Source organism: Neodiprion virginianus, chromosome 1, assembly GCF_021901495.1.
Source record: "Neodiprion virginianus isolate iyNeoVirg1 chromosome 1, iyNeoVirg1.1, whole genome shotgun sequence".
Taxonomy (NCBI): Eukaryota; Metazoa; Arthropoda; class Insecta; order Hymenoptera; family Diprionidae; genus Neodiprion; species Neodiprion virginianus.
The window spans coordinates 31,881,300-31,904,990 of NC_060877.1; the positions used below are offsets into that span (position 1 = coordinate 31,881,300).

At 35.1% G+C, this 23,691-nt stretch overlaps 4 protein-coding genes across 5 annotated transcripts; 2 read left to right on the forward strand and 2 right to left on the reverse strand.

The window, feature by feature from the left end:
• The first annotated feature begins 33 nt into the window (after positions 1-33).
• LOC124307132 (uncharacterized) lies at positions 34-4,473 on the forward strand. The gene is made up of 4 exons (XM_046768558.1): positions 34-345; positions 505-3,098; positions 3,251-3,537; positions 3,727-4,473. Exons 1-4 carry the CDS (start codon positions 271-273, stop codon positions 3,870-3,872), a joined length of 3,102 nt encoding a protein of 1,033 aa, XP_046624514.1. The 5' UTR covers positions 34-270; the 3' UTR covers positions 3,873-4,473.
• Positions 4,199-5,863, reverse strand: LOC124307431 (iron-sulfur cluster assembly 1 homolog, mitochondrial). Of its 2 annotated transcripts, XM_046769073.1 has the most exons (3): positions 5,659-5,855; positions 5,442-5,495; positions 4,199-4,888 (listed from the first exon to the last, which is right to left on the reverse strand). In XM_046769073.1, exons 1-3 carry the CDS (start codon positions 5,740-5,742, stop codon positions 4,634-4,636), a joined length of 393 nt encoding a protein of 130 aa, XP_046625029.1. In that variant the 5' UTR covers positions 5,743-5,855; the 3' UTR covers positions 4,199-4,633. The 2 variants fall into 2 exon arrangements, with proteins under 2 accessions (XP_046625029.1, XP_046625030.1); XM_046769074.1 differs by lacking the exon at positions 5,442-5,495 and having other exon boundaries at positions 5,659-5,863.
• A 10-nt stretch (positions 5,864-5,873) lies between these two features.
• LOC124307238 (mediator of RNA polymerase II transcription subunit 26) lies at positions 5,874-16,204 on the forward strand. The gene is made up of 4 exons (XM_046768755.1): positions 5,874-7,342; positions 9,170-9,244; positions 11,086-11,361; positions 11,527-16,204. Exons 1-4 carry the CDS (start codon positions 7,280-7,282, stop codon positions 12,760-12,762), a joined length of 1,650 nt encoding a protein of 549 aa, XP_046624711.1. The 5' UTR covers positions 5,874-7,279; the 3' UTR covers positions 12,763-16,204.
• A 1,226-nt stretch (positions 16,205-17,430) lies between these two features.
• Positions 17,431-23,121, reverse strand: LOC124307163 (uncharacterized). Its single transcript, XM_046768603.1, has 4 exons — positions 22,695-23,121; positions 20,743-22,099; positions 19,052-19,855; positions 17,431-18,921 (listed from the first exon to the last, which is right to left on the reverse strand). The coding sequence occupies exons 1-4, from the start codon at positions 22,774-22,776 to the stop codon at positions 18,684-18,686; spliced, it is 2,481 nt and encodes an 826-aa protein (XP_046624559.1). The 5' UTR covers positions 22,777-23,121; the 3' UTR covers positions 17,431-18,683.
• Positions 23,122-23,691: the final 570 nt, after the last annotated feature.

A 23,691-nucleotide genomic window follows, 5' to 3' on the forward strand; every position in this document is an offset into this window, starting at 1 on the left:
AACGGATATTTTCACTCGAAGGATTTAAAATGACGCTTGGGTGACAGTGGACGACATCGACATTGCCGTTTTATAATTGAACTTATACAACTATTTCCGAAATAATCATCAAAGTGTGTTTTATTGGTGTATTTCGAGAGTGCCACGTGAGATACCTTCATACCGTGTAACGTCGGTTTTTATTATTCGAAATGAAATCAATGCTCATTCCACTTCTGAATAAACATTATCACTGAGCTTGATCAGCTGAACTCTGAAAGTCACTTCAACATGAATTCCATCCATCGCAATATTTCAAATGATTTTGAACCACGGGAACTACCTAAGCAAGCTCCTCGCTTCGATGTAAGTATTGAACCATCTGTTTCATCAAAAACTCGATTCGGAGCTCCAATTTTTCTCAAAAAATTACCAAAGCTAGCCCCTTGCTTTGATGTAACTATTGGACCATCTGTTTTGTCGAAAACTCAATTTGGAGCTTGACTTTTATCCTCGAAATTTCAGAGCCCACCTGTTCCATCTGTTCCTGAGGTGTCGTTGATCTTTGATAAACCGCACGATGCAAAAGCCTTTGACTACAATGCTAGGAGATCACCGTCGATAGATAAGTACGATTCATATGCTACATGGAAACAAACCACACTAGCATCAACTGGATCAAACCTTGATCATATCACTCAAAAATCTCGTCATTCCGCTGGGTCACCATTAGAACAGTGTCACAGTCAAAGTAATGCTCATCAATTGCATAAGAATCTGGTAACTAATAAATCGCTAAGACATAGCAGGAGCGATCCAAGCTTGATAAAGCAGATTGATGCTTTGAGTACCGTGCAAGGATATAACAAAGATGTTTTGCAAAGTCGTCATACATTCTCTTCTACCGGAAATCATATGTCAAGAAACACTCCGCATAATCATGGTAATTTTGAGAATAATTTAAAACACATGGAAGGTGAACAACAGTATTTTGATAGAGGGAGGCAACAAAACATTACAAACACTCCTTATAAATATGATGACCAACATTCTTTGACACATGCAAATTCTAATATGAGATCACAGCATCATAATCCTGATCCTACATATATGAACTGTGATCCTAAAATGCAAAAATTAGGTGTTAACCCTTATGCAAAGCCACCGAACAAATTGCAAACAGATCTTCTACATCCTGGTTTACAGAACTCCAGTTTTCATCCTGGAACATCGATGAATCAAAATTTTCATCGTAATATGTTCTCCGGATTTTATCAGGTTCCACCATACTGTGATTCAGAATATGGGTATCCTTATCCTCATCCATATTTACCAAATTATCAGGGTTCAAGGAATGAAAATGAAGACACTGTCAAAAATTTGCTACAATTGATAAACAACCAGAGTGAACAAATCAAATCCTTACAATCTCAAGTTGAAAGATTGCTTAAAATTCAAGAAGAGAGCCTCAAAGATCGGGAGAAGTGTAATTGTGCACGCAATATGGGTCTGGTAAATAAAAGCTGTGAACAGAATGCTCAGTTGAGTATTCAAACCACACATAAGAATCCTGGTTCTCCTTCTGAAAATACTTTACCATTGACTAGAGATGATTTAATAGTACCGCAAAGGCACAATGGCACTATAGAAAGGAATATGATTGGTTCAACAAATGTTAAAGAAAGTAAAATACATTCTGCTTGCGACTACAACAATCAAAACAATGATGGACGTTTAAACCAAGCTACCCGCGATGAGCAGTTGAAAAATAAAATTTTAGAACAAAAAGTTTCCATCGGTGTAATGACTAGCTACGAATTTACTGTACAAAACAATCCGTTTGCTTCAGAAGGTGAAGATCATCGACAGTATTATGGGCACACACAGGCAGAAATAGATAAAGAATGTCCACCTAATGAAAATGAGGGATTACCTGAGCACAGTGATATCTCACGAGCATGTCAAAATGTGTTTTCTAGAGTTTCAAATTTACCGTTAGAAAATATAATTGAAGACACTGAAAGTCATCTTTCCGTGAGTCAGCAGCCAAGTAGTGATTTTCATTCTAGTCCAACGATAGATGAATTTAAATCCTCAGAATCTGCAAATAGAAAGATTACAAAGAATGTTCCTGTTAGAAAAACTCCTGAAAGTAATACAAAATTATTGGATCATGAAAATCCAGAATTTGCAGCAAGCAATAATCACTTTTCTACTCAGCAAAAGCAACACCAGGATATACAGGAACAATTAAAAAATACGCGGCCATTACAAAGTCCAAAAAATGTTGAAAATATGTCGATGAAACAGAACTTTCGCACAGATCATTTTTCAAAACAATGCTATCCCATAGTGAGGTCTTCAGGATCTCTTGATCATCACGGACGAAATTCTAATGACCAACATTTTTTTACACAAGCTGGTGAAAAGACCATTTCTTCTCTTCCGCATAGATCAGCTACAATTGCTGTGAAGCAGCAACACAATCTGCCAATCTATAACTCATCCACGCAGCAGGAAGAATCAAATTCCCCTTACCGTTTTGAAGATCAAAAGAAAAATAAGAAAGTTGCCGGTCAAGACAGCCCTGGTAATTATTTTGAAAGTGAAGGTTCCTCTGGCCAAACTCATGAACCAAGATTGCTTCAACCTCCTACAACTTATATTAATGAAAGAAACAAAATTTTATCTCGAACTAAAATGAGCCCGGAAAATGGCGTTGAAGAAAGTATAGTGCTAAACAGTGGAGAATTAGAGATAAACGAGCAACCTCCACCTAGTCCGGAGCCCAGCATACATGTTGAAATGCAAGAATATTCTAGTGACGAAGAAAGTGATAAACATGGGGGTGAAATTGGAATAGATAAGCAAACGCCTAAAGTTGGTTGGACATTTTATAATAACGTTTTGGGACAAGTCAATCAAATTTTGCAAAATTCTCCAATTACTAGAAACTTCAAGGAAAAGCCAGTAGACAAAAAAAATGGTATAGATGATTTAAGAAAAAAAGCAACAGTAGAATCAGTTAAAGTTACAACTATGGAACAATTAAGGCAGCTTGGAATTAGTTTTGCTGAAAATAATGATCCTGCAGATGTCAATGATACAAGTAATAAAAAGTAAATTAATTTTTTCAATATCCCGAGTTTTATACATTAACAATTATCTTATTTTAGAATTTCAGACACAGATTTTTGATTTATTCTTATATTTATACTCATTATTTTGCATGTACAAATCATGAAATTAATGACATTCCATTCTTTATTAGAGTTACTTTTGATTCATCCTACTACCCACGTTTGGAATATCGAGGCAATATGACTCAAGCGACCAGTACAATGTCTGAAACGGATACAAGCATGCATATGAATGCATTAGCATTAAAATACTTGAGTGACGAGCAACTTGGAGAACTAGCGTTACAGAAACATAGTGCAGAAACGCTTAAACATCTTATGGTCAGTAACGTCCAAGGCACCAATATGTCATTTGCTACTATGCGTTACCTCGAAAGATACCAACTTCTACCGACGAATAATAATCCACAAGTTGACGGTGAGCAGTTATCGCTTAATTTTATCCTTTGAAATACAAATATTTTGGATGCTTTCATTCTTTATACTTAGTTATCCTTGAGATATACTGCAGGCTTTGTCTTACATTTCATCCTTTTTTTTTTTACAAATGAAACGCCATTTTTCAGTTATCGTCATTGTTTGATGTTATCATGAAAATTATTTGCAGATCAACGGAGAGTCATAGATAAAACCAAGAATGAGGTACTGAGAAATCCGGAAAGACCGCCACTAAGTAGCCAGATGACCAGAATGAGCTGCCCCAGTAAAATTTTGGACATTTCTACTTTGAAACAGCAGCCAAAATTACTTTAATATTGTTTACTCGTAATACCTTATTCGTGTATTAAGAAAACATATGACTTCTAGATGAAGTAATGTGAATTTAAGATAGATAGGACAACAGAAAACAGAGCAAGTTCTTGTTCACGCACATGTACATACATAGACTACTAAGCAAATTTTAACTGTAACCTTGTAGAAAAATGATAGCTTGTATTTGTAGTAAATTTAGTGAGATTTACGAACCGATTTAGTTTGCATCAGAAGACTTGAAGAGGTGAAATGCAAATTCATATTTTCTATTGCGAATTATAAGAATACCAGGAGATTCATCGAAGGTTAAAAAATCAAAAACGTAATTTAACAATAAATAGTTCAAAATTTATTATGCAACAGATACATAATTTAGATCTGTGGCGTTTATTGAGATCTCCGTATCATATTACCAAAAATAAGTTTCTACAACACAATAAAATATCGCGATATATCATATCCTAACCAAACAACTTGCCTAAAATAAATGAGAATACTTCTAGATTGAATATTATGTACAAAGAATTATAATTTTGACTAATTATCGTATGTCTGTTTAAGTCTCGATCCTTTTTCTTGTGGAGTACAGTCTCCATATTCTTCATTGGCTAAAAATTGTTTTAAGCTATCTCTGAATCAAGAGTGACTCATTTTTTATTTGTGAAATTTCTGTACTTCTTTTTCAAAGCAACAAATATAAACCGAATAACTCTATAGTGACCATCGCAGACATGCATTAATAGTTTTGTACTAATTTAAAGCTACACAGAAAAGCTTTCGCCACATCCACACGTCCCTTTGATATTTGGGTTGTTAAACACGAATTCTGAGCTCAGCTTGTTTTCCACATAATCCATTTCTGTGCCCAGCAAGGACAATTGTGCCTTCCTGTCTATTATAACACGAACTCCATCCTGCACAACTTCCTCGTCTAGTTTATCCTTATGTGTTGCATAATCAAGAGTATAGCTGAGTCCGTTGCAACCCCGTTGCCGTACTCCCACTTTAAGACCAATCTGTAAACAAGTAAAATTTCATTACCTGCAGTTATATTAATAAGAATCCCCTAGTTTAGTGAAAGCCTGGATAAATAATAATGATAATTCATTTACAGTTCTGTTGGGTACTACAATGTATTAAAAATATTTATGGATTCAACAGTAAGAATATTTGTATTGCGAGATGTTATAGTTTAATTTTATTCATGCAAGGGAACGTAAAAATTTCTTATGACCTCTAACACAGAGATCAATATTGACAGTCAATGACGCAGTAACAATGAATAACAAGTGATACATATACAACTAAAAATTGCTGCAATAAGAGCATATATTTACTTACATGTGTCACTGTAATACGGATAGTGATAATAAATTTTGAAGCAATGCTAGAATAGCACCGTATATAAAGATGTATCAATTCTTTCAAAGAAAGGAAATGTAAAATATTACGAATATTTTTTCATACGTTCTTCGAAAGTCACAAGATGCTAAATTCGGATTTTGTTTGTTCAAAATATTGTGAATTTAATTATGAAAAATTTTTATTTTTTTTTATTTGTTTGCTTACATATTCGTTCTTATCCTTTAAAATCTCCTTGATTTTGTTCACAGCATTCGGAGACTGAAAAATTTTTAATGTTTGTCAAGACCAATATAATTTGACTTTGACAATAACTAGGTTAGGTAACGGGTACTATAATGAAGTATCAGTTTTCGAGACGATTGCAACTTTTTTTTTAATGAAGAACTATTTCCATTTGGTCTATAAATGCCCAATAACTCACTAAAACCAATGCAGCTCGAGTGGGAATAATTCTACGGTTCTTGACGGCCCGTACAGTGGCAGCCGCTGCGATTCGCGACGCCATCTTTCTTGGCTACGTGACGTCAGTGTGACTTAAGAATTTCGTGAAATTTCGTAATTAAATGTACGATTTATGAAAAGTGAAAAAATTGATTGTGGCGAGTTACCGAGGACTCGTAAACATGTGATATCGTTTGGATACTTAAGTAATTTGGGTTTTCGGTCAATACGTTGTGGTGCTGTAACGTTAACGTATTGATTTATATGTCATAACCTCACACTCGTCGATACAGCTGGGAGGGAAAAAAGTCGATAATATAGGCCAATTCGCATAATCTGACGGGTTGAAGATAAACGTTAAAAGTGTTTTGTGTAGGAAATTTTAAAAAACGGCGCATTTTGTAAAGTATGTCCATTCGGATTATTGACTTTAGCCTGTTTTTCGGAATTTGCAATCGCAGCAAAACCGTCGGTTGTATATAGAACAATCGTCCATTAAAAGGTTGCGTAAAGGTGACGTCACGCCATCCCAAATAAAATCCTCGTAAACTGCAACCTAAAAATTTCCACCTAAAATATACAAGTTATATCATTTTGCAGTTCGCCGTGCTGAAAGTGTAAAGTGAAAATCAATTGTTCAAGTGAACTTAGTGACGGTGTTTAACATTTCTCCTGAGAAATTCATTAAATAATTCCATGGCTGCGTGTGTATACGTAACGGCACAAAGAAGTGCTGCTTCGTCATAGCCCGTATGGTGGGGATCTTTGTTCCTCGATCAGATTTATCTAGATTGAAATTATCTGTTATTTAACCTCGATTTGGATGAATAAAAAACGAAATTAAATGATGATAAAAGTCGAATAAAACGACGAATAAATTACTCCAAACAATTATTCAAGTCTCCATCGCGGGATGCATGAATTCTTGACGACAACGAATCAATGAATGACGGCAGTTTTACGACGGACTTAGTCTCTTTTTTTAGAGTTTATCTATACGGAGAAAAGTAAACTTTTCTGAAAAATCAAAATACTTCAATTCAAAGTGAGACGCGGCATTAATAGGGAAAATGAGGTTAAGTAGCGGTATTTACAATTAATAAAGTTTTCATCGGTATGGGAGACATTAATTTCGAAATAATTATCTCGAAAGATGGATACGTATCTGATACAAGTCTATGGATCTGATCTCGTGATAAGTGGCGAAGTAAACGCAACCAGTCAGGAGTCGAGTCGGACGATGGTGGGGCGGGTCGCGAACGCGATGTCGTCAGCTTCGTGTCGGTTCGTGCGGCGGTGGGGGAAGGCGGAATTATCCGAAGGGGTTCGAAGGTGGCCGAAAGTCGCAAAGTTGGGGCCGATCGGTGCCGAAGGGGTGTTGCAGGGACAGTCGGACGCTCGACCGGTAGAGGAGCTAGTGGGCCGAAGTGCCGGGACGATGCACGGCGAGGAGGCACTCGGGAGGCAGGGAGGGCATGCGAGCGGAGCAGTTCAGTCGCCGCCATTGCTGGCCCCCCGCGCTCGAATTCGCGACACTCGTGCGTGGAGCCGATTTTCCGATAACCTAAGCTCCCTGCGAGGGCCCCAAGCGCGCCCCCCTGATGCAGAGATACTGCACCGAGCTCACGGAAAGATTGTTGAAATCCCTTGACAAGGAATACAATGTAAGTAAGGGAAAAACTTACCGTCACAGCGGGTCCATCCGCTCACCAACGGCTATCGGGCCTCTGTGGCGTGTGCGAGCTCTCGCACACCACCACAGAGTTGCTCAGATTCACAGAGAACTAGTAACATGTACGAAGGGATAAGGATTGATGTAACCTCAATCTGCAGCATCACTCTAGCATATATTCCAATACAGGGTTATATATACTTTTTTCAAAAAATATTCCAAACGCCAGTTACAGTTATTCAAGGGCAACAAATTTCACAACCACTACCCACCCTCATTGATGGGTCTTTCAAGTAATTACCATCGAAGTTGTATAAAAGTTCCTGTTTCATGTTGTACTTTCAATCCATCATCTCCGATATGTGCGTTGATTATTTATGATCAGTGTAAGTACAGTCCGTGGTGTTGAACGGTCAGCTGCTGTCTCTCGTTACTTTTGTCCAAAATGTTACATTGCTGTTTCTGGTAATACAGAGATGATTGCTATCAAGAATTAAAATTAATCCATATTACCGAGTTGATACAGTCTTCTGCCAATACACTCACATGTTGCAATCAAGTAGACAGTGTACACACGTATGATATTTTGACTCTTAGTGTTAGTCTTCCATAGCATTAATTTTTTCAACGACTACTAACTAAAAGCTGGTGAATAAATCAATTTTGTGCAGAGATGTTCAGTGCAAATGTACCATTCTATCCCCGTTGTATTTGTGCACGATTTTCTCATCTGCAGAGGGTTATATTCGCAGTATTTTCGAGGTTATTTCCTTGATAGCCTACAGATGATATCTATACATGTAACTTCTACCTTGTCTTTTAGTATTTCTTCTTCTTTCTTTCCATAATGGTAGGAGATAACTGTGAAAGAAAAAGGAACATTTCGAAATGCAGCTATTTGGATGCAAAATCGTCATGTATTAACGTTATATAGATATTATTATTTCACGTTACATGCATACACCCTGTATATGTTACTCAAATGTGTTTCCGTTGACATGAATTGTTTTCATGATTTTTTCAACAATTGTGACAAACTTGGAATAATTTGCTATGGAAAATTTTTTGTGTTACTTATTTAAAATTAATTTCACTTCAAATATTCCGTTAAGAGAGTTCAGTTAAATCTGAAAATCCAAGAAGTCAAGGAATTTTAGTATTATCACGAAAGTCGGAGAAATTGCAATATAATATTGATATTTTTTAACCACAGTGTCTCTATGGAGTCATGCTAAAGTCACAGAATGGAGGTTAAATCAAGATCGGTCTGCATTTTACCGTTATAATCAGAATACTGCAACACACAATGACCTAATGGCTCTGCCAGTATGTTTTACCCTTCGAGGGTTGAGATCATAACATCTTATACCCTACGTATTATCTGAATAATTATAAACTAGCTTCATCCTAACTAATTTTTAATGCCTTTCTGGAGTTTAAATAGGCAGACTTTTTAAATATATATATACACACATAACTGATGCAATAAAGAATTGTTAGGTTTGCAATGCCTGACATTAGATGTTTGTGTTACGATTTACAGAGCATATTAAATTTTTCTACTTCAACACAAAAAATTATCTTGCAGATCTCTCAGGAGTTTTAGTTTAGATAAATTTTTTGCATGCATAGCTTGCATAAATATTTTGAAAATTGTACTGTAAAAATGAATACTCGGTCCAGAAAATATAGAAATATCAAAAATTTCTGTAATTACAGTTAGTTATAGCTCTGATCAAGTATTTCTTGTTTTATTATCAGTTTTTCATAAGTAATTAGTTTGGGCGACCGACTAATATTGTACCCACTAATTTTTCAGGTTGTCGATATGGGAGCTGTTGTGGAAGTCATCACGGCCCTGGAAAAAACGACGATTACCAAAGAAGTGCTTGAGGTAAATTACATCAAGTGTCCTCTTACGAAAAATTATCCTTTACAGCAAATTCTGAATATATAAGTATTTATCAATCGAAACAAGCATTTACTAATAATAAAACATTTGCATTAAACTCTCAATTCAATGGGGCTCAATTGATTGTACCAGATTACAGTTCATGTCTTAAAAATATGTATCATACTTCCAGGGGTGTTTAGTAAATGATAACAATTTGATACACACGTTTTCTACAAGTTACCGTTTTATTAACAAGTCATTTTAAAAAATGATTACATAGCAATGCATGATTTCTTGAACTCGACACATTTTTGTTCATTTAATACATCATGTACAGGACTTGCTTCACAAAAACTTTAACCAATAAAGCAACACAGAACTAAAATATTTGACTTTACAGTAAAATTTCCTTAAAAATTTTGTCATAAAATTATCACTGTTCCTCTAATCTGTACATGCTAATTTACATGATTTCATTAATTATTTATATACCATATTTTAAATTTGGCAATACCACATATGTAATTATAATTTTGTTTTATACCAAACATTATGTAGAATGTTTACCAGGGTGTCGAGTGACGGGGGAATCCTGGAAAGCTGGAAATTAAACGAGAATTTAAAAGTGCTACTGATAATATGAGAAATATCCGAGAATTTCGCATGGACATCGGGATTTGTGTCAAAGCTGGTGTTTTTATACCATTCTGCTGAAAAATGGTTCATAAGACTGGATATGATTGAAACATGTATAATTTTTTCCTAATTGAAAAATTGGAATTTTTGTATAGCTTATTGGATTTATGCATTTTCGAATTTATAACTAAATTATTCAGCAATTATAAATTAATGATACAACAGATAATAGGGATATGATTATCTGAGTGTAGAGTAATTTACTAACATTGATCGGGATTAAATGGGAATTTTCACATCAGGCATCACTAGACACCCTGTTATCACGTTTATTTATTCACTGCGCACATTATCTAGCATATTATAATTGCATTATTTACTTTTTCTGAATGTAAAAACAAAACAATAATAACGTTTACTTTGATAAACCAGTTCATTTTTTATTGTATTTGTAAACTTACCTTGCTATGCCGTGTGTGGATGGAAAAATTCCGCTTGCCCATCCATAATTAATTTATTAGTATATTTTGTGACAAAGCTATTCGATTAATATTTGGACTTCCAATTCATGTCTACTTACTATGGAAAAAGTGTTTGTTGCAATACCTCAAGTTTGAAGTTAAAGTCATGTATTTTTTCTGGATTATGGGCTAAGATGTTATGTATTTCTCTACCAGGCGACATGTTTTGAGACAAGGTGGTGAAATTTGTTGGTTCTAACGTAAAGGACAAACGATATCACTTTGTTTCGATATATGCCAATTTATGTTGCTTAACAAGAAATTACTTGCCACATCAGGCGTCGAAACTTTAATATAGCCAATTGCACAGCTGAATATTCGCAAATACAGTATTATGTGAAGGCATACTAAATGGCTGGACCTTCAGTTCCTACATTATAAAACAACATGTGACAGTGGTACTTGATTGAGTTTTGTTTGTAAAAAAATACTGGCTGAAGTGTAATTGCATTTTGAACCCTGGAGATGAATGTATCTACCGATTTTCCTAGATACACGCCCGTACAATAAATTTCTGTAGTGTGATTACAAATAATAGTTTTGTATTGCACTTGCACATCGAATATTCCAACAGTTTAGATCTATAACTCCAATATCTCAAATAATTGCAAACGTTTGCTGAATTTCGGCAACTGTTGAATTCTTGAAATGTGATTCAATGTTCAGCTCCACTGTTATTTCCAGATCACAAGGCTTGGAAAATATATCAATGAGCTCCGACGTAAGACGAGCAACGATGCCTTGGCTAAAAGGGCCAAGGATCTGGTACGTCGGTGGCGAGATATGGTTTTGCCCTCAGCCCATACCACACCGCAGCCCACACTGGCTGATACCGCACCAGTGGCTCTTAATGGTGCAAAACCTCAAAGTCCAGCGTTGAGATCTTTAAAGCCTCAAAGCCCTGCCCTCAGAGGCCTGAAACCACAGAGCCCTTTAGTAAAGGATACAACACCATTGCGGGTTTGTTTCTGAATTTATTTTAATGTTATCGTTAAATTTGCTTCGCCTTCTCGATATATAATATGAAATAATATATAATAAAATGGAAGAAAGTGGAAAGTCACTGGAAAAAATGTAGTTTGTTTGAATGAATCGGTTGTTGAGAAATATCTGAAATAATTTCAGGTGCTGAGTCCAGTTATATCAGTGCATAGTGACCATTCACGATCACCACATATAACTCCAAACAAACCTATGATCAACGTGACAACTAATCACAGACCAAACCTAGACGAATCTCCCAAAATCGGGCCGGCCATACAAAATCATGTGACAGACGCTGTCCCACGCACTCACAGTTCAAACAAACGTCTCCGAAAAGAGGATTCTGAAAATTCACACACAACTAGGACTCCTGTTGAACCGTTCATGAAACGACAGCGTTTAAATGGAGAAAATTTCAACAGTAGCTTAAATTCGCAAGTGCCTAGCCCTCTGTCAAAAGAGCGAATTCCCGAAAAGTCTGTGGAACCTATTGTGGAATCAGAAGTTCCTATAGGACCTAAGAAAAGGGGCCGAAAAAAGGGAAGTAAGTCTGTAAAGAAGCAACAGCTGGTCGAAGATCATGTTAAAGAAAAGTTGGCCAGCATGTCACGAAATCCGAAATTAAAAACAACTCAAGAATTATTGGCTGACCTCCAAGCAAGAGGATCTCATTCAAATTCGATCGTGACATCTAGTCAGAGTAGAAAAGATCCACCTAGTACAGAAGATGTGTTGAGGAGTAATAGTGAACATGTCACAAAATATTTACAGTCGCAAAACGATGTCTTACGTGGGGCGGGTGACGGTGCTTTACAAACACGGTTAAAATCCGATGATAGTGATCACAAAGTATCGAGGTATCGAGATATAGGTGGCGGTGATGCTAATCTAAACCTAAAATCTCGAGAAAGTCCTTCGAGAACACCAAAGCACTTAACGGTGGAAGAGATTCTAGCAAAACTGCCTCCCCTTGATCTAAACGCGATTGTTTGGAGTGATCCTGAAGATGAACAAGATGACAGCGAAATTATAGCATGTCCGAAACGGGAGATATCAGCTGAAGATTTAGATATCCTTCATACGCAACAGGTGGAAGGTCTCAACGGCAATTTTCAGCCTAAGCTAACCTTGAATGTAGAAAATGGTAAGAACGAAGTGTCAAATATGGACGTAATGGAAAGGGTCGCGAGTGACTTGTCTACGAGTAAAATGCAAGATACTCCTAGCGATGGTACATATGGATCTACGAACGTGCAGAATAGTGATAATCGTGTCAGTCAAAAGGACAGAGAGTTTCGGGAATGGCACGAGATGCTGGCACGACCCAGCTACAATGACCAGATCCTCCACATATTGCCTTACGTTATAATTGATTAGTGATTTTTATTATCTATTCCCTATTAATTGATCAGTCGGTTGATTGAAACTATTTCTTTTAAATTTATGATAATTGATTATTATTATTATTATTATTATTATTATTAATTATTAATTATTATTACTGTATGTTTTTGGTTTGAGTAACGAGCTAGCCAGTAATGGTATGCAACTCCAATAGACTTCTGAAGCTCATTCTAAAGATGGATATATGCATATAGTTTATGTCGTAGCTAAAATTTATGTTGTTGATTATTTTGGAACTTTATCAGACAGCCTCCGTTTATGTGATTAAAACGAAAAAATTCTTACCCTCGATTGATTTGCGACATAATATAATTTTGAGTCGTATATTGATTAATGGGTAACATTTTACAGCTTAGCATCTAGATGGATGAGCTACAGACAGTATATTGTATGTATGTATGTACTGGACCCTCTGATGTGGGAAAGAGATAGAGCGAGAAAAAGTGAAAGAGAGACAGAAACAAAACGACAAAAAACAGTTGTAAAGGAGCATCAAGACCTCGTTAAATTTTTTAAACATTAAGTTTTTTTCATACACCTTGTATATAGTATATTATAGTCCTGAATGATAATTTTAGCAGAAAGTATCCCCTTATAAATTATTAATTAAAATAACAGTGGATTAGCGATGACTAAACCACAGCTATGTAAGTTACTTTGAACAATACATGACTCGACTCAACAATCCTACGTTTATTTACAGTAGATTGATATTGAACTAACTTAATCCTTGTTTTGAGTTTACATACTTACGTTAAATGCTATAAAATAAAACTTTTTTTATGTCACTCAAGTTCCTCCTTGTCACGAATTAGCAGTACCATATTCTATAGTTATAGGTGATAGTGTCACTTGAATCCATGATTACACATTCATCGTAACCCTCATTTTCAGTCCACACTGTGCACCAGTTTTGTTCCACGTATATCAGTCATGTATTGTTTGACGTATAGTTCATACCAAGAATGATTTGAGAAAAAAAAAAGATAATCCAGGAAGCAAACTATTTAGCGAAATCCTGCTAAATAACAAAAAATATGTGCCGAGATTTCGAGTGTGAGAATGTACAATGAACGAACTCTAAAAAAATGCATGAGTGTTGTATGTTGGATATCAGCATGTGTGTATATCACAGTGAATACTGAATGAAGACCCAGAAATGTAACGGTATCAAAAGATGATGTGTCTTTTCCAAGAAACTGCATATTTCGGTGATAAAGCATCAACAAAGTTAACAAGACAGCCAATATACTCGCAATTTTTTAATTAGTGAGCTTGTCTTTTCTTTTCTTCCACTTGGCTAATGAGTAAGCCCAGGTAATGTCTGATAAATTTATGTTTAAATTCTCTGAGTGTAAATTTACCAGGTTAGCTTGTCTCTTTTTTCTTCTTTTCTTTTTCATTTCTATTATACTACCTTATGGTACTATCAATTATCAAACATTCTAGAGTGCTAGTATTAATATTTAGGTTTAAATTCAAAGGTGTATCAATTGGCTGGGCCAATTACTTGCTATTTGTCAACGAATTCCATTCAATACTGTGCTCAACGGCGTTGTTATAAATTAATTGGCAGTTCGTTCCAACGGTTGAAAAATAAATGTTAATTTTCCTGTATTCTGCTTTTACTTTTTGGTCTCACGAGGCACCCTGTCTGACGGTAAAATTATTGCCTGATAAAATTGGAGTTCATAATTGGATTCAAGAAATAGTTGATGTACGAAGTAGTTTTGAATTAATTTAGGTATCTAGCAGGAACAGTGACACATTTCAGCAAACACAGTGAATCCCTGGGTATTTGGTCGTTTTTATGAGTCCAGCCATTTTTCGTTTTTTGTTAATTTTTTATTCAATATTTCGTACACGTAATTTATCAATCTTTGTTAACATTTATGTTAACAAATCACTTGTGCCAATGTTACCCTATCGTTTTCACTCAAAGAATTTTGCGTGTATGGATTCAAACATAAATACATAAAAAATTATGTAACATGGCTGACTGACTAAAATAATTGGAGTATTATCGGTCATGATTTAAGTTGAGCAGAACTCTTTCAGATTTTCGGTTGGAAATATTTCAATAATGATGAAGCGTTGACTTGCATACTATTTTTTAAAACAGTTTTGACAGTTTTATTAAATTACTTAGGTCGTATGTGAAAACATGTAAATTGAACACCAATTTTGAATATTGCATTATGTGTAAAAGGTAGGATCTCGACTACAACATTGCGTTGTATTTCAATGCTTGGAGAAAAGAGACTGTTGATATTGTTCAAAATTTCTCATTTCATCACTTTGGTCAGCAGTTCACTATATTTGATATTTGTAAATAACTTGTAGAAGAACATCGTCTTTAGAAGCCTCGTTAACTGTAAAAATATACCTACAGACTATTACCGAGATATATTAATTATTGAATAAATATTTTTCATATCTGCAAAGTAAACTATTCGTTCTCTCTGTCATGATCAAAGATGTCGGCTTCTGAAATGCAAGTTCTTAGTTGATTAGATTTAATAATATAACGAACTGATTGTAATAATTTGTGTCTGATTTCAGTTGAAATATGAAATCTATGCTTCCTTGTTGAAAAGAAAAAATGTGAACACTGGCTGCTATGCAAATGGATACTGAATTACAGTTGACTTGCACAATCAAGTAACTGCAATTATATACCCTATAGTGAGTTTTTCATTTAATAGAACAATACGTTTGAAATATTTAAAGTAAATTTATTGATTTTCACATTGACCGTAAATGTTGTTCAAAGTAATATTAAACACATATAGCTAGTGCACACAAAGAAAACTTTTATTGATCGGATAGATATTTCACGCTTACTGATTTTATCTAATTTTCAAAATAAACTTTAGCCTTCCCATGTTTTTGGATACTTGAACGCTTTTGAGAAACCGACTTCCGTGCTTTCTAATGATATTGTTATATTTTTCGGACTTTTCCATAATACGATATTATACGTCAAATTCCCACAACAGGAAATTAAAAAGATCACCACTTCACTCCACCCATTGGGTCAATTGACAAATCACAAAGTGGTTTCTTGACTGATTAAGCTGGTCGTATAACATGTATACATACCCATTAATAAGGTGTATAAATGCAAAATTCTTGCTTGTAAAAAAACATCACAGACAGGGCTTCAGTATTGCTAAATGTGAGATGTATATTTTTACTGAATATTTATATTGATTTTGGATATCAATCTTTTGTTATTCTAGAGAAACATCATTGATTTGATTACAGTTTATCATCGATGTCGACACCAATCGCTGTTGAAAATAAAAATAAATGTTTATGCAAAGTATCAATTAAATCAGAAAACTTTCTTAATAGAGGAATTCAAGTTTTTGTGGTGCAGTTGTCGAAATAAACTTATGCTGATGAGTATTAATATTGATAAATGCTATACTTATTACACACTCCAATACTGATGATAAATTTGGCAGAGGACACTTACTGTATGAACAAGTTTGTATTCTGGGACAAACATTGGATTTATACACCTGGTTAATATGAAATTTTTATTGCATGTCACTTCACACCGCTGCTTCAAAAAAAGACTGAAACACATCACTAGTAACAGTAATATTCAATTTTATTCCAATATATAGTTTGGTACATATAACACGGAACTAGTTTGTTCTTATAACTGATTGTCAATAAATACAAGCCATTCTGACGGAAGTCAGACACCAGGTTTCTATTGAACCAACATTTAATGTGTAAGTCGCAGGCAAACTAGCTATACAACGTATCCAATATCAAATACGTTGAATTCGTTTTCTAAGTCGCTTGCAACCCGTTATATATATTTTACTGCAGTTTGAAATCATTCGTAGTATGAGCTGTGAATGCTCTAAAAATAGTATTAATCCTCGAAACGTAAGTCCTGTGCCTTTCGTGCCTCTGCATTATATTACAATCTGGCACTGAAGAGATATGCAATGACCAAATTTACCATAAAATAAAGTAAAAAAATTGTACAAACGCTAAAACATTTCAATTACTTCAATTTTCAAATTCTGTTGTGAAGAAATACATGATTAGCTGTGCTTTGGAGTTAAGTGTTCTTGCTGCTACTGCTGCAAACATTAGAAAATAAATGAGAAATAAAATTTTAAGACTGTTTGCAGTAAAAATCTTTCCACTTGATACTTTCCTTACAGAATAGAGCGAAATCTGTGGTTTTAGTGGCAATGCGTATCGAATCAAGTGCAGTGAATATTGTCTGAAAGAACTGCTATTGCAACTCATTAATTTATTTATATTTTTAGTTTCTAAGAAATGGCAGCACATTCTAGAAAAGTCAAGCCGCAAACCATTTTAGATATGATATTTGGGACAATCGTGGATCATTTATAGCAAAACATGATTTGTCACAACACATCATTAAAAATTAGTTATGTTGAAGTATTTTCTGATAACACGCTGTCACCGTGATTTGCGTAAGAGATTTTAATCAGACAACTATTATACATTGTTCAATTCCTACAAGGGTTTACTACGCTTATTTTCTTTGTATACAAATCCAGCATTTCTCTGATTAATATTCATTGTAGGTGCGGTGTACATGACTAGAGTTATTGCGGAAAGGCAATTGGTTTTTCAAGTCTATTGGAGAACGGTGTGTAACATATTTACTAAGTAATGTAATAATAAGTTGAAACAACGTCAATCAAGGTAGGTAACGGTTTTATTTTTATTTTCACCAATATCAAAAGTTAAAATATATACAAAACTTTGGACAAGGCACTAAGAGCTTACTGCGAACTTGAAAGTTATATACAGTTCAAGGTAATATATACTTCAAAACACAGTTATTTTAAACATAATTTACGAAATATGTACGTATAACATTACACTAATAAAAGGGTGTATTTGAATTTTTTTATCGAAAAACTGAAGTACAACCTCGAGGTTACCGTTTAATTTCGACATTCGCACATGCCTTCAAGTTGTACATGCAAACTAAATTATAATGTTCTCTCTTTTAAGAAGTGCACATGAGAGTGGTTGGTTCAATACACGTAATAAATACAGGACTTAGTGCTAATAGAAATTAGTAAAGAGCTATTGGATTTATATAGACGGGGAAGATATTTAATTTTTTTATAGATCCCATTTAGGATGTTGATAAAATGGCAAAGAAAATGGGTATTTCACTGCCATATTACTTTTAAAAATATGAAATATTTTACGTTCTATTGCGAATACTTATCACTTCATTTCTACGATTATATACGAAGTGTTGCACACTTGGTTCGAATTTGATTACTCTAAAGTATAATCATTCCTAAGGTAATTGCTCTGTAAAGACTACACGTTTAGATTTCCAAATGATAAAATCTATTATATTCTCAGAGAATATTATCGGCGATTTTCTTTATGTCAAGATTTCTGAATCCTAATTATGTATATGCATCATTAGTACATTGTATAATTAAAAAGTTGCCCAAAATAACACTCCGAAATGCTGAGTAAATTTCAGTTTTAAATTAATTATTAGTTTCCAATTACACTGTGTGGGTAAAGTTATTAGATACGTTAATATTTTATAACGAAATAGAGACGTTTCCATATTTTTTTATGCTAACAGTAAAAAATATGGAATGCCCGAGAATAAAATTTAAATGAATAATTAAATATATTAAATACAATGTATCATTGTGAGAATCATTCAACATCTGGATAGCTAGCAAACAGCTAGCGATAATAACTGTTATCATGAAATCTGCTTTTTGTAATTTGTCTGGTTAAGAAAGTTATCACCAAATGTAATTTTGGAACTGGTATAAGTATGAAAAGGACCTTTCATTGAATGAGAAATATTGTGTTTGTTCCGGTTGAAATCTGACCTGTAAAACTTAAACTTATACCTCATCAGAGTCCTGCTCTGCCGATTTTACAAAAAATACAAGATAAGCAGTCATTTGGGCTGCAGACAAAGCTTCTTCTTCTGTCATGGGTGCTACATCCATATCGTTGTAATGATACCACTGATTTCCATGCCTGACGTAACTGGTGTAGTGTCCGCAGTCCATGGTGCCACCGGCATGTGCTATTATGCAAATTGGCTCATACGCAGTTGAATTTTTGGGTGCATCATTTCTGTTAACAGCAGATTTGAAACTACTTATTAATCAATAGAAATGTAACAAGTTTAGATATAATATTACTAATTTTAAGGGTTGAAAAAGACGAAACTTAAAGGGGCTATTTTTGTTTTTTAGATACTCACAAGAATGTTGCACCAAGATCCAAATTCTTCGGTATTGTAACATCAGTGCTTATTTTAGAAAATATTCCTTCACTGGACATTCCATACCTATTCACCTGTAGGGTCAAAATGTTGGGTTGACGCCTAAATGTGGTACGCATTATATGAACATCGTGTTTGCATGTTCCGCAGGTTAAATGTCTCTCTTCTGGTGCAAAAATATTCTCTACGGCTCTTTGCAAATCTATTGGTGCCATAATATCGTCTGAAGGAATGTCGACAAAAAGCATAAGGTTGTCTACTTTTTTTTGGCGATGCTTCTGACATCCTTTACAAGTATAATGTTCCATTAAATGGAGCTGGAAGTTCTCATCAACAGGATTTTTATGCAACATTGTCTCATCATTTGTTGGTGCCAATGGTGGTGTGTGCACTTTGTAAGAGGGATCTGATGGGTTGGACAATTTACGTAATTTCGGACTTCGTAAATCTTGAACATTATGACTCAAAGCTAGTTTTTTTAATTTAGGGCTTTGGTTAGGATCTCCAAGACTGTGGCTCCTTTTCATACCATTACATTGTGGTATAGAAATATCTGCTAACGGTTGTCTTTTATTAGGTGTTTGAGGTGTCTTCAATACTTTATGGGAATCTTGCTGATTTTTCGGTACATTTTCCATCTCATTTACACCTTCTTCAGCTGAAATCAACTTTCCTAAGTCTGATTTAATATGGTTTAGCAGAATCATGAGAAATTCAGATACATCTTGTTGACGCTCTGAGGGGTATGTTTCATCAAGTACACCAAGTTCTTCCTTTAATAACCTGAAAATCACGTCATTATTTGAATTTCATTGTATTCATTTAGGTCGAATTCTCACTATGCTTCAGGTTTCTCTCTACGTCATCTCCATATTTCAATAACTATTTAGAATGTGAACTATAAAATGTAATACAGAAGTGGAAGAATCTAGATGAATCCAAACAATAACATTCATTTCAATGAATGGTTCGTGATCTGCTTCAGAAAAAACTTGAACTATAAAACATTATGAAAAATATAGTAAAAGCAGTACAGAATAGCAGTCATGTCATTTTAAAAAAATGAGAAAAGTGGTCACTCGAAATTGATTATTATCCAGTAATTATAATATAAATGGTTGCTAATTGCAGAGCCTTTGACTTCGAAGCTGCATATAGTGAAAGTTTTCACTCACAACGAGCAGTGACTAGATTGTTGGTGAATAATGCTAAAACCAAGAATGTGATAAAAGTCTTAGTTTCCGTTTAAAGTGACTAAACGTTTTTTGTTCAGTGTCATTATCTGCTCAAATGCACAGAAATGAAGATTGTTCTATTTCAAGGAGGAATGCACACCGATATATTTTTGGAACACAAGATTTTTCAAGTTGTATTTCACACCGATGTAACCAGTGCAGTAAGTTAAGTAATTATTTTTGTCTCAAATTTGCTGTAGTTACACAATTAAAAAAGGTGTAATACTTTATAATTATCACACTCGAGTTTTATGACTATTTGTAATAAGATTACATTGAAGCCTCAGGAAAAGGAACACAATTGTGATTACTTCTCTGAAAACTGTAATAAAATTTACATTTTTTAATGTAAAAGGTCAAGTTTAAAAAAACGCTATGTAGTGCTAGTGTCAAAGTAGTCGATATGAATTGCCAATAGATCGATGATACACTCACTTTATAGTTTGATATGCCTTTTCCCTTCCACTGGTACCCTTCATCCAATGTACTTTGGTAGTGATCAAATATTTTGTTAATTTTGAACAATCCTGCAAGTTGTAGTGGTGGAATGTATCTAGCAGGGGCATGGCAAATAATGCTTGCAAGGTTGCATTTAACCAACATCTGTTTTCTCCAGGTGGGTTTGGGAATCCAGTCAAGTGATATGGTTCTTGTAAATTAGTTTCTGTAAGCAACCTGTCATCTGGTACTTTCAGTATTTCCAGCCGTTTAATGCTGCCAAGGGAGGTTGATCCACTTTCTTCAAGATCATCCCCATTCCAGGGATTGAACATTTCCTCCGGAATAGCAGATGCATCAAAATTATTGTGGGCGGTACATATTTCCTGGAGATTCGGCACAACAGGATTTATGATGACTGCAACCTTTGGAGTTGAATTCACAATGTGTTTGCTCGTTTTTGATTTTGGTTGATCATTTGTGTTTAATGAAAATATATTTATAGAATTTTCCGATGAGTTTTTTAAATTTTCAACCGCTCTTGCTATCTTTGACTTTATACCAATGGATGAATTAGATTTGGACTGATTTGGATTTTTTTTTGACAGTGAAAGTGGTGTTGTTGCTGTCGGTCTTTGGGCAGCTGACTTTTTATAGAAACTTTCTGTGGTAATCAAAGCATTCCCAAAACTACTATTTGCTTCAATAGTACTAATAGATGCCGGGTTTGTACACTTTGTGGCTTTTGAAACAGGAGTTTTCGGACTAGTAGACTTGCTTTGCACCTGTATTTCTGCGGTGTTGAGCACATTCATAGATACTGGCTCTGAAGTTGCTCCAGAACTAGGCTTGATTATCGTTAACTCAGACCTCAAAATAGTTCCATCATCTTTTTGAATTTTCCTATGAATCGGTTTTTTAACTATTGGTCGAATACTTATCTCATCTGAATTCACAAAGGGCATCAAAGAGCAATTTTTTGATTCTGTGTGGTCACTTTTGACTGCTCCATTTTTTGTTGTTGGAGCAGTATTATCGTGTACTTCTACGATAAGATAAACGTCATTACACTTTCTCATGGAAGTGGCATCATTTGTTTTGTTACTATCATTTTTATGTGTGATATCGCTAGGTGTTTGATGATAATTATTTCGATCAGCAATGCCTGTGTTATCTATAGTCTTCTTTATGGGTGTCAAAGTGATTTCACTACTATTGAGATTTAAATTTAAAGATAAATCTTCCGTAGGACTCGGAATTAATTTCTTTCGAGCGCTACAAGGACCTTGATGATTACGTCTCCGCTTAGCAGATTGCGTTATTCTTGCATTCCAGGTACAACTGGTGTCAACCACTGTTTAAAATAAAAAAGCGATAAGCTATCAGTATTTATAGGAGACACCATTTCCATCATATTAAACAAAAATTTGAAAATTTAAATTAAATTATATGCTGATTTGTTCAGTGAGTAATTAAAGATTCTTTTAAATTCTTAATGTAATTCTGCACTAGTATCTCAGCTGTTACTTAAAGTTTTTGGACACATTTGTTATATCACTGTAGGAAATTGTCATTGCCTGAAAGTATACCGATTCAGACAAGTCACGTATCCAGAGATATAAAATGGGAACAAAATAAATAACCAATGAACAAATTTTTCCGGGCTAAAGACGAAGATTGATTAGTGCTTAATGGAAAGTCAACGTTAATGGAAAGTTCATTTCAAGTGTAAAATGGTATCGCAATGACGTAGCTCTCGTAAGATTACCAGCAGGACTTCTGCGAATCAGTGAAATGAGTAGAAATACAACCGTGGTGAAAAAAATCACGTTATCATCTTATCCTTGTCAACAAATCCCGTTATTCAAGAATCATTATTGACAGAAAGAAAGAACATGTTAGCTGACCCACATAAATGAAATTGAGGTTAGGTAGGTTTGTATACATACTTATATTGGGTGAAGTTGGTGACGTGGTAGTGGCTTTTGGCCGTATATTTCGGTGAACCGCTGCTGTTGCTACGCTCAACATCTTTCGCAGTTTACAAGATGCTTCCGACGTTTCCGAAATATGCAACCCGGGTGTTGCTGTGGCACGTTGGACGTGTTGCCAATTCCTTACGTTTTCCAGTTGTTCAGTGTCTCGTTGATAATAATGCCACGTTAAGTATTGTGGTGCACGGTCAAATATTTATCTACAAACCGTTCGCGTTTTCTTGCATTCTTCGACAAAATTTGTGGAAAAATACACAACACACAGCACCCGGCACCAAGCAACGAGCGTGTGCGTTTTGGCGCCCGAAAATAATCCACTCCTCTCCGGAATATTGGCGGGAAATATCTCCCAATTAGGATACTGGTTTAAACAGAATCAGCCAACCATCAGCTCGGACAGCATTGGACGCGATCTACGGGAAAATTGCTTACGAGATGTCACTATACAATACCATGACGTAACCCGATTGTCACCGAAGTTTCTCGAAGCTTACCGAATGTATGAGACATTAGCTGCAGTATGTAGACTGGAGTAAAGGTGTCCCATCTCTGTACATTTGATCCGGCATCAACAACTCCAATGGCGCTGATATTGCAGATCCAATGAGTGGTGGGGAGAAATTTTCAAGCCCTTAGAGATGGCTCTCTTAGGGATCGATTCTGTAATTTCATTTTTGACATTTCCCACCGTCCATTAAAAGACTAATACTGTGGGTTATTTTGCGTAACTAGTTTGCCGGTTTTGGCCGGGTTTGGGAGTATCAGCAGTATCACGTATTATCAACCAAGCAACTAACCACGCCGTAAATATATCGTTGCAGAGTGAAATTGCAAAGTTGAGAAAATCCCGTTCCAGAAATATTCCTAAGTGGTTAGAGAATTCATACTTTGCCTAACGTCGCATGTTACGGCAATAATCTGAACGTTTAATCGCGCTGCGTGTAGCTTACGT

Bases quoted from the DNA above. Each gene is read 5' to 3' on its own strand.
- LOC124307163 (XM_046768603.1), bottom strand. From the start codon at position 22,776: ATGTTGAGCGTAGCAACAGCAGCGGTTCACCGAAATATACGGCCAAAA. The intron at 19,856-20,742 runs GTGAGTGTATCA...CGTGATTTTCAG, and splicing joins AAGGCATATCAAACTATAAA to GTTATTAAAGGAAGAACTTG. The intron at 18,922-19,051 runs GTGAGTATCTAA...TGCTGTTAACAG, and splicing joins GATCTTGGTGCAACATTCTT to AAATGATGCACCCAAAAATT.
- LOC124307431 (XM_046769073.1), bottom strand. From the start codon at position 5,742: ATGGCGTCGCGAATCGCAGCGGCTGCCACTGTACGGGCCGTCAAGAAC. The intron at 5,496-5,658 runs GTGAGTTATTGG...AAAATTTTTCAG, and splicing joins CTCGAGCTGCATTGGTTTTA to TCTCCGAATGCTGTGAACAA. The intron at 4,889-5,441 runs GTAAGCAAACAA...ACTTGTTTACAG, and splicing joins TAAAGGATAAGAACGAATAT to ATTGGTCTTAAAGTGGGAGT.
- LOC124307238 (XM_046768755.1), top strand. From the start codon at position 7,280: ATGCAGAGATACTGCACCGAGCTCACGGAAAGATTGTTGAAATCCCTT. The intron at 7,343-9,169 runs GTAAGTAAGGGA...CTAATTTTTCAG, and splicing joins CCCTTGACAAGGAATACAAT to GTTGTCGATATGGGAGCTGT. The intron at 9,245-11,085 runs GTAAATTACATC...TGTTATTTCCAG, and splicing joins TTACCAAAGAAGTGCTTGAG to ATCACAAGGCTTGGAAAATA.
- LOC124307132 (XM_046768558.1), top strand. From the start codon at position 271: ATGAATTCCATCCATCGCAATATTTCAAATGATTTTGAACCACGGGAA. The intron at 3,099-3,250 runs GTAAATTAATTT...ATTCTTTATTAG, and splicing joins AATGATACAAGTAATAAAAA to AGTTACTTTTGATTCATCCT. The intron at 3,538-3,726 runs GTGAGCAGTTAT...AATTATTTGCAG, and splicing joins TAATAATCCACAAGTTGACG to ATCAACGGAGAGTCATAGAT.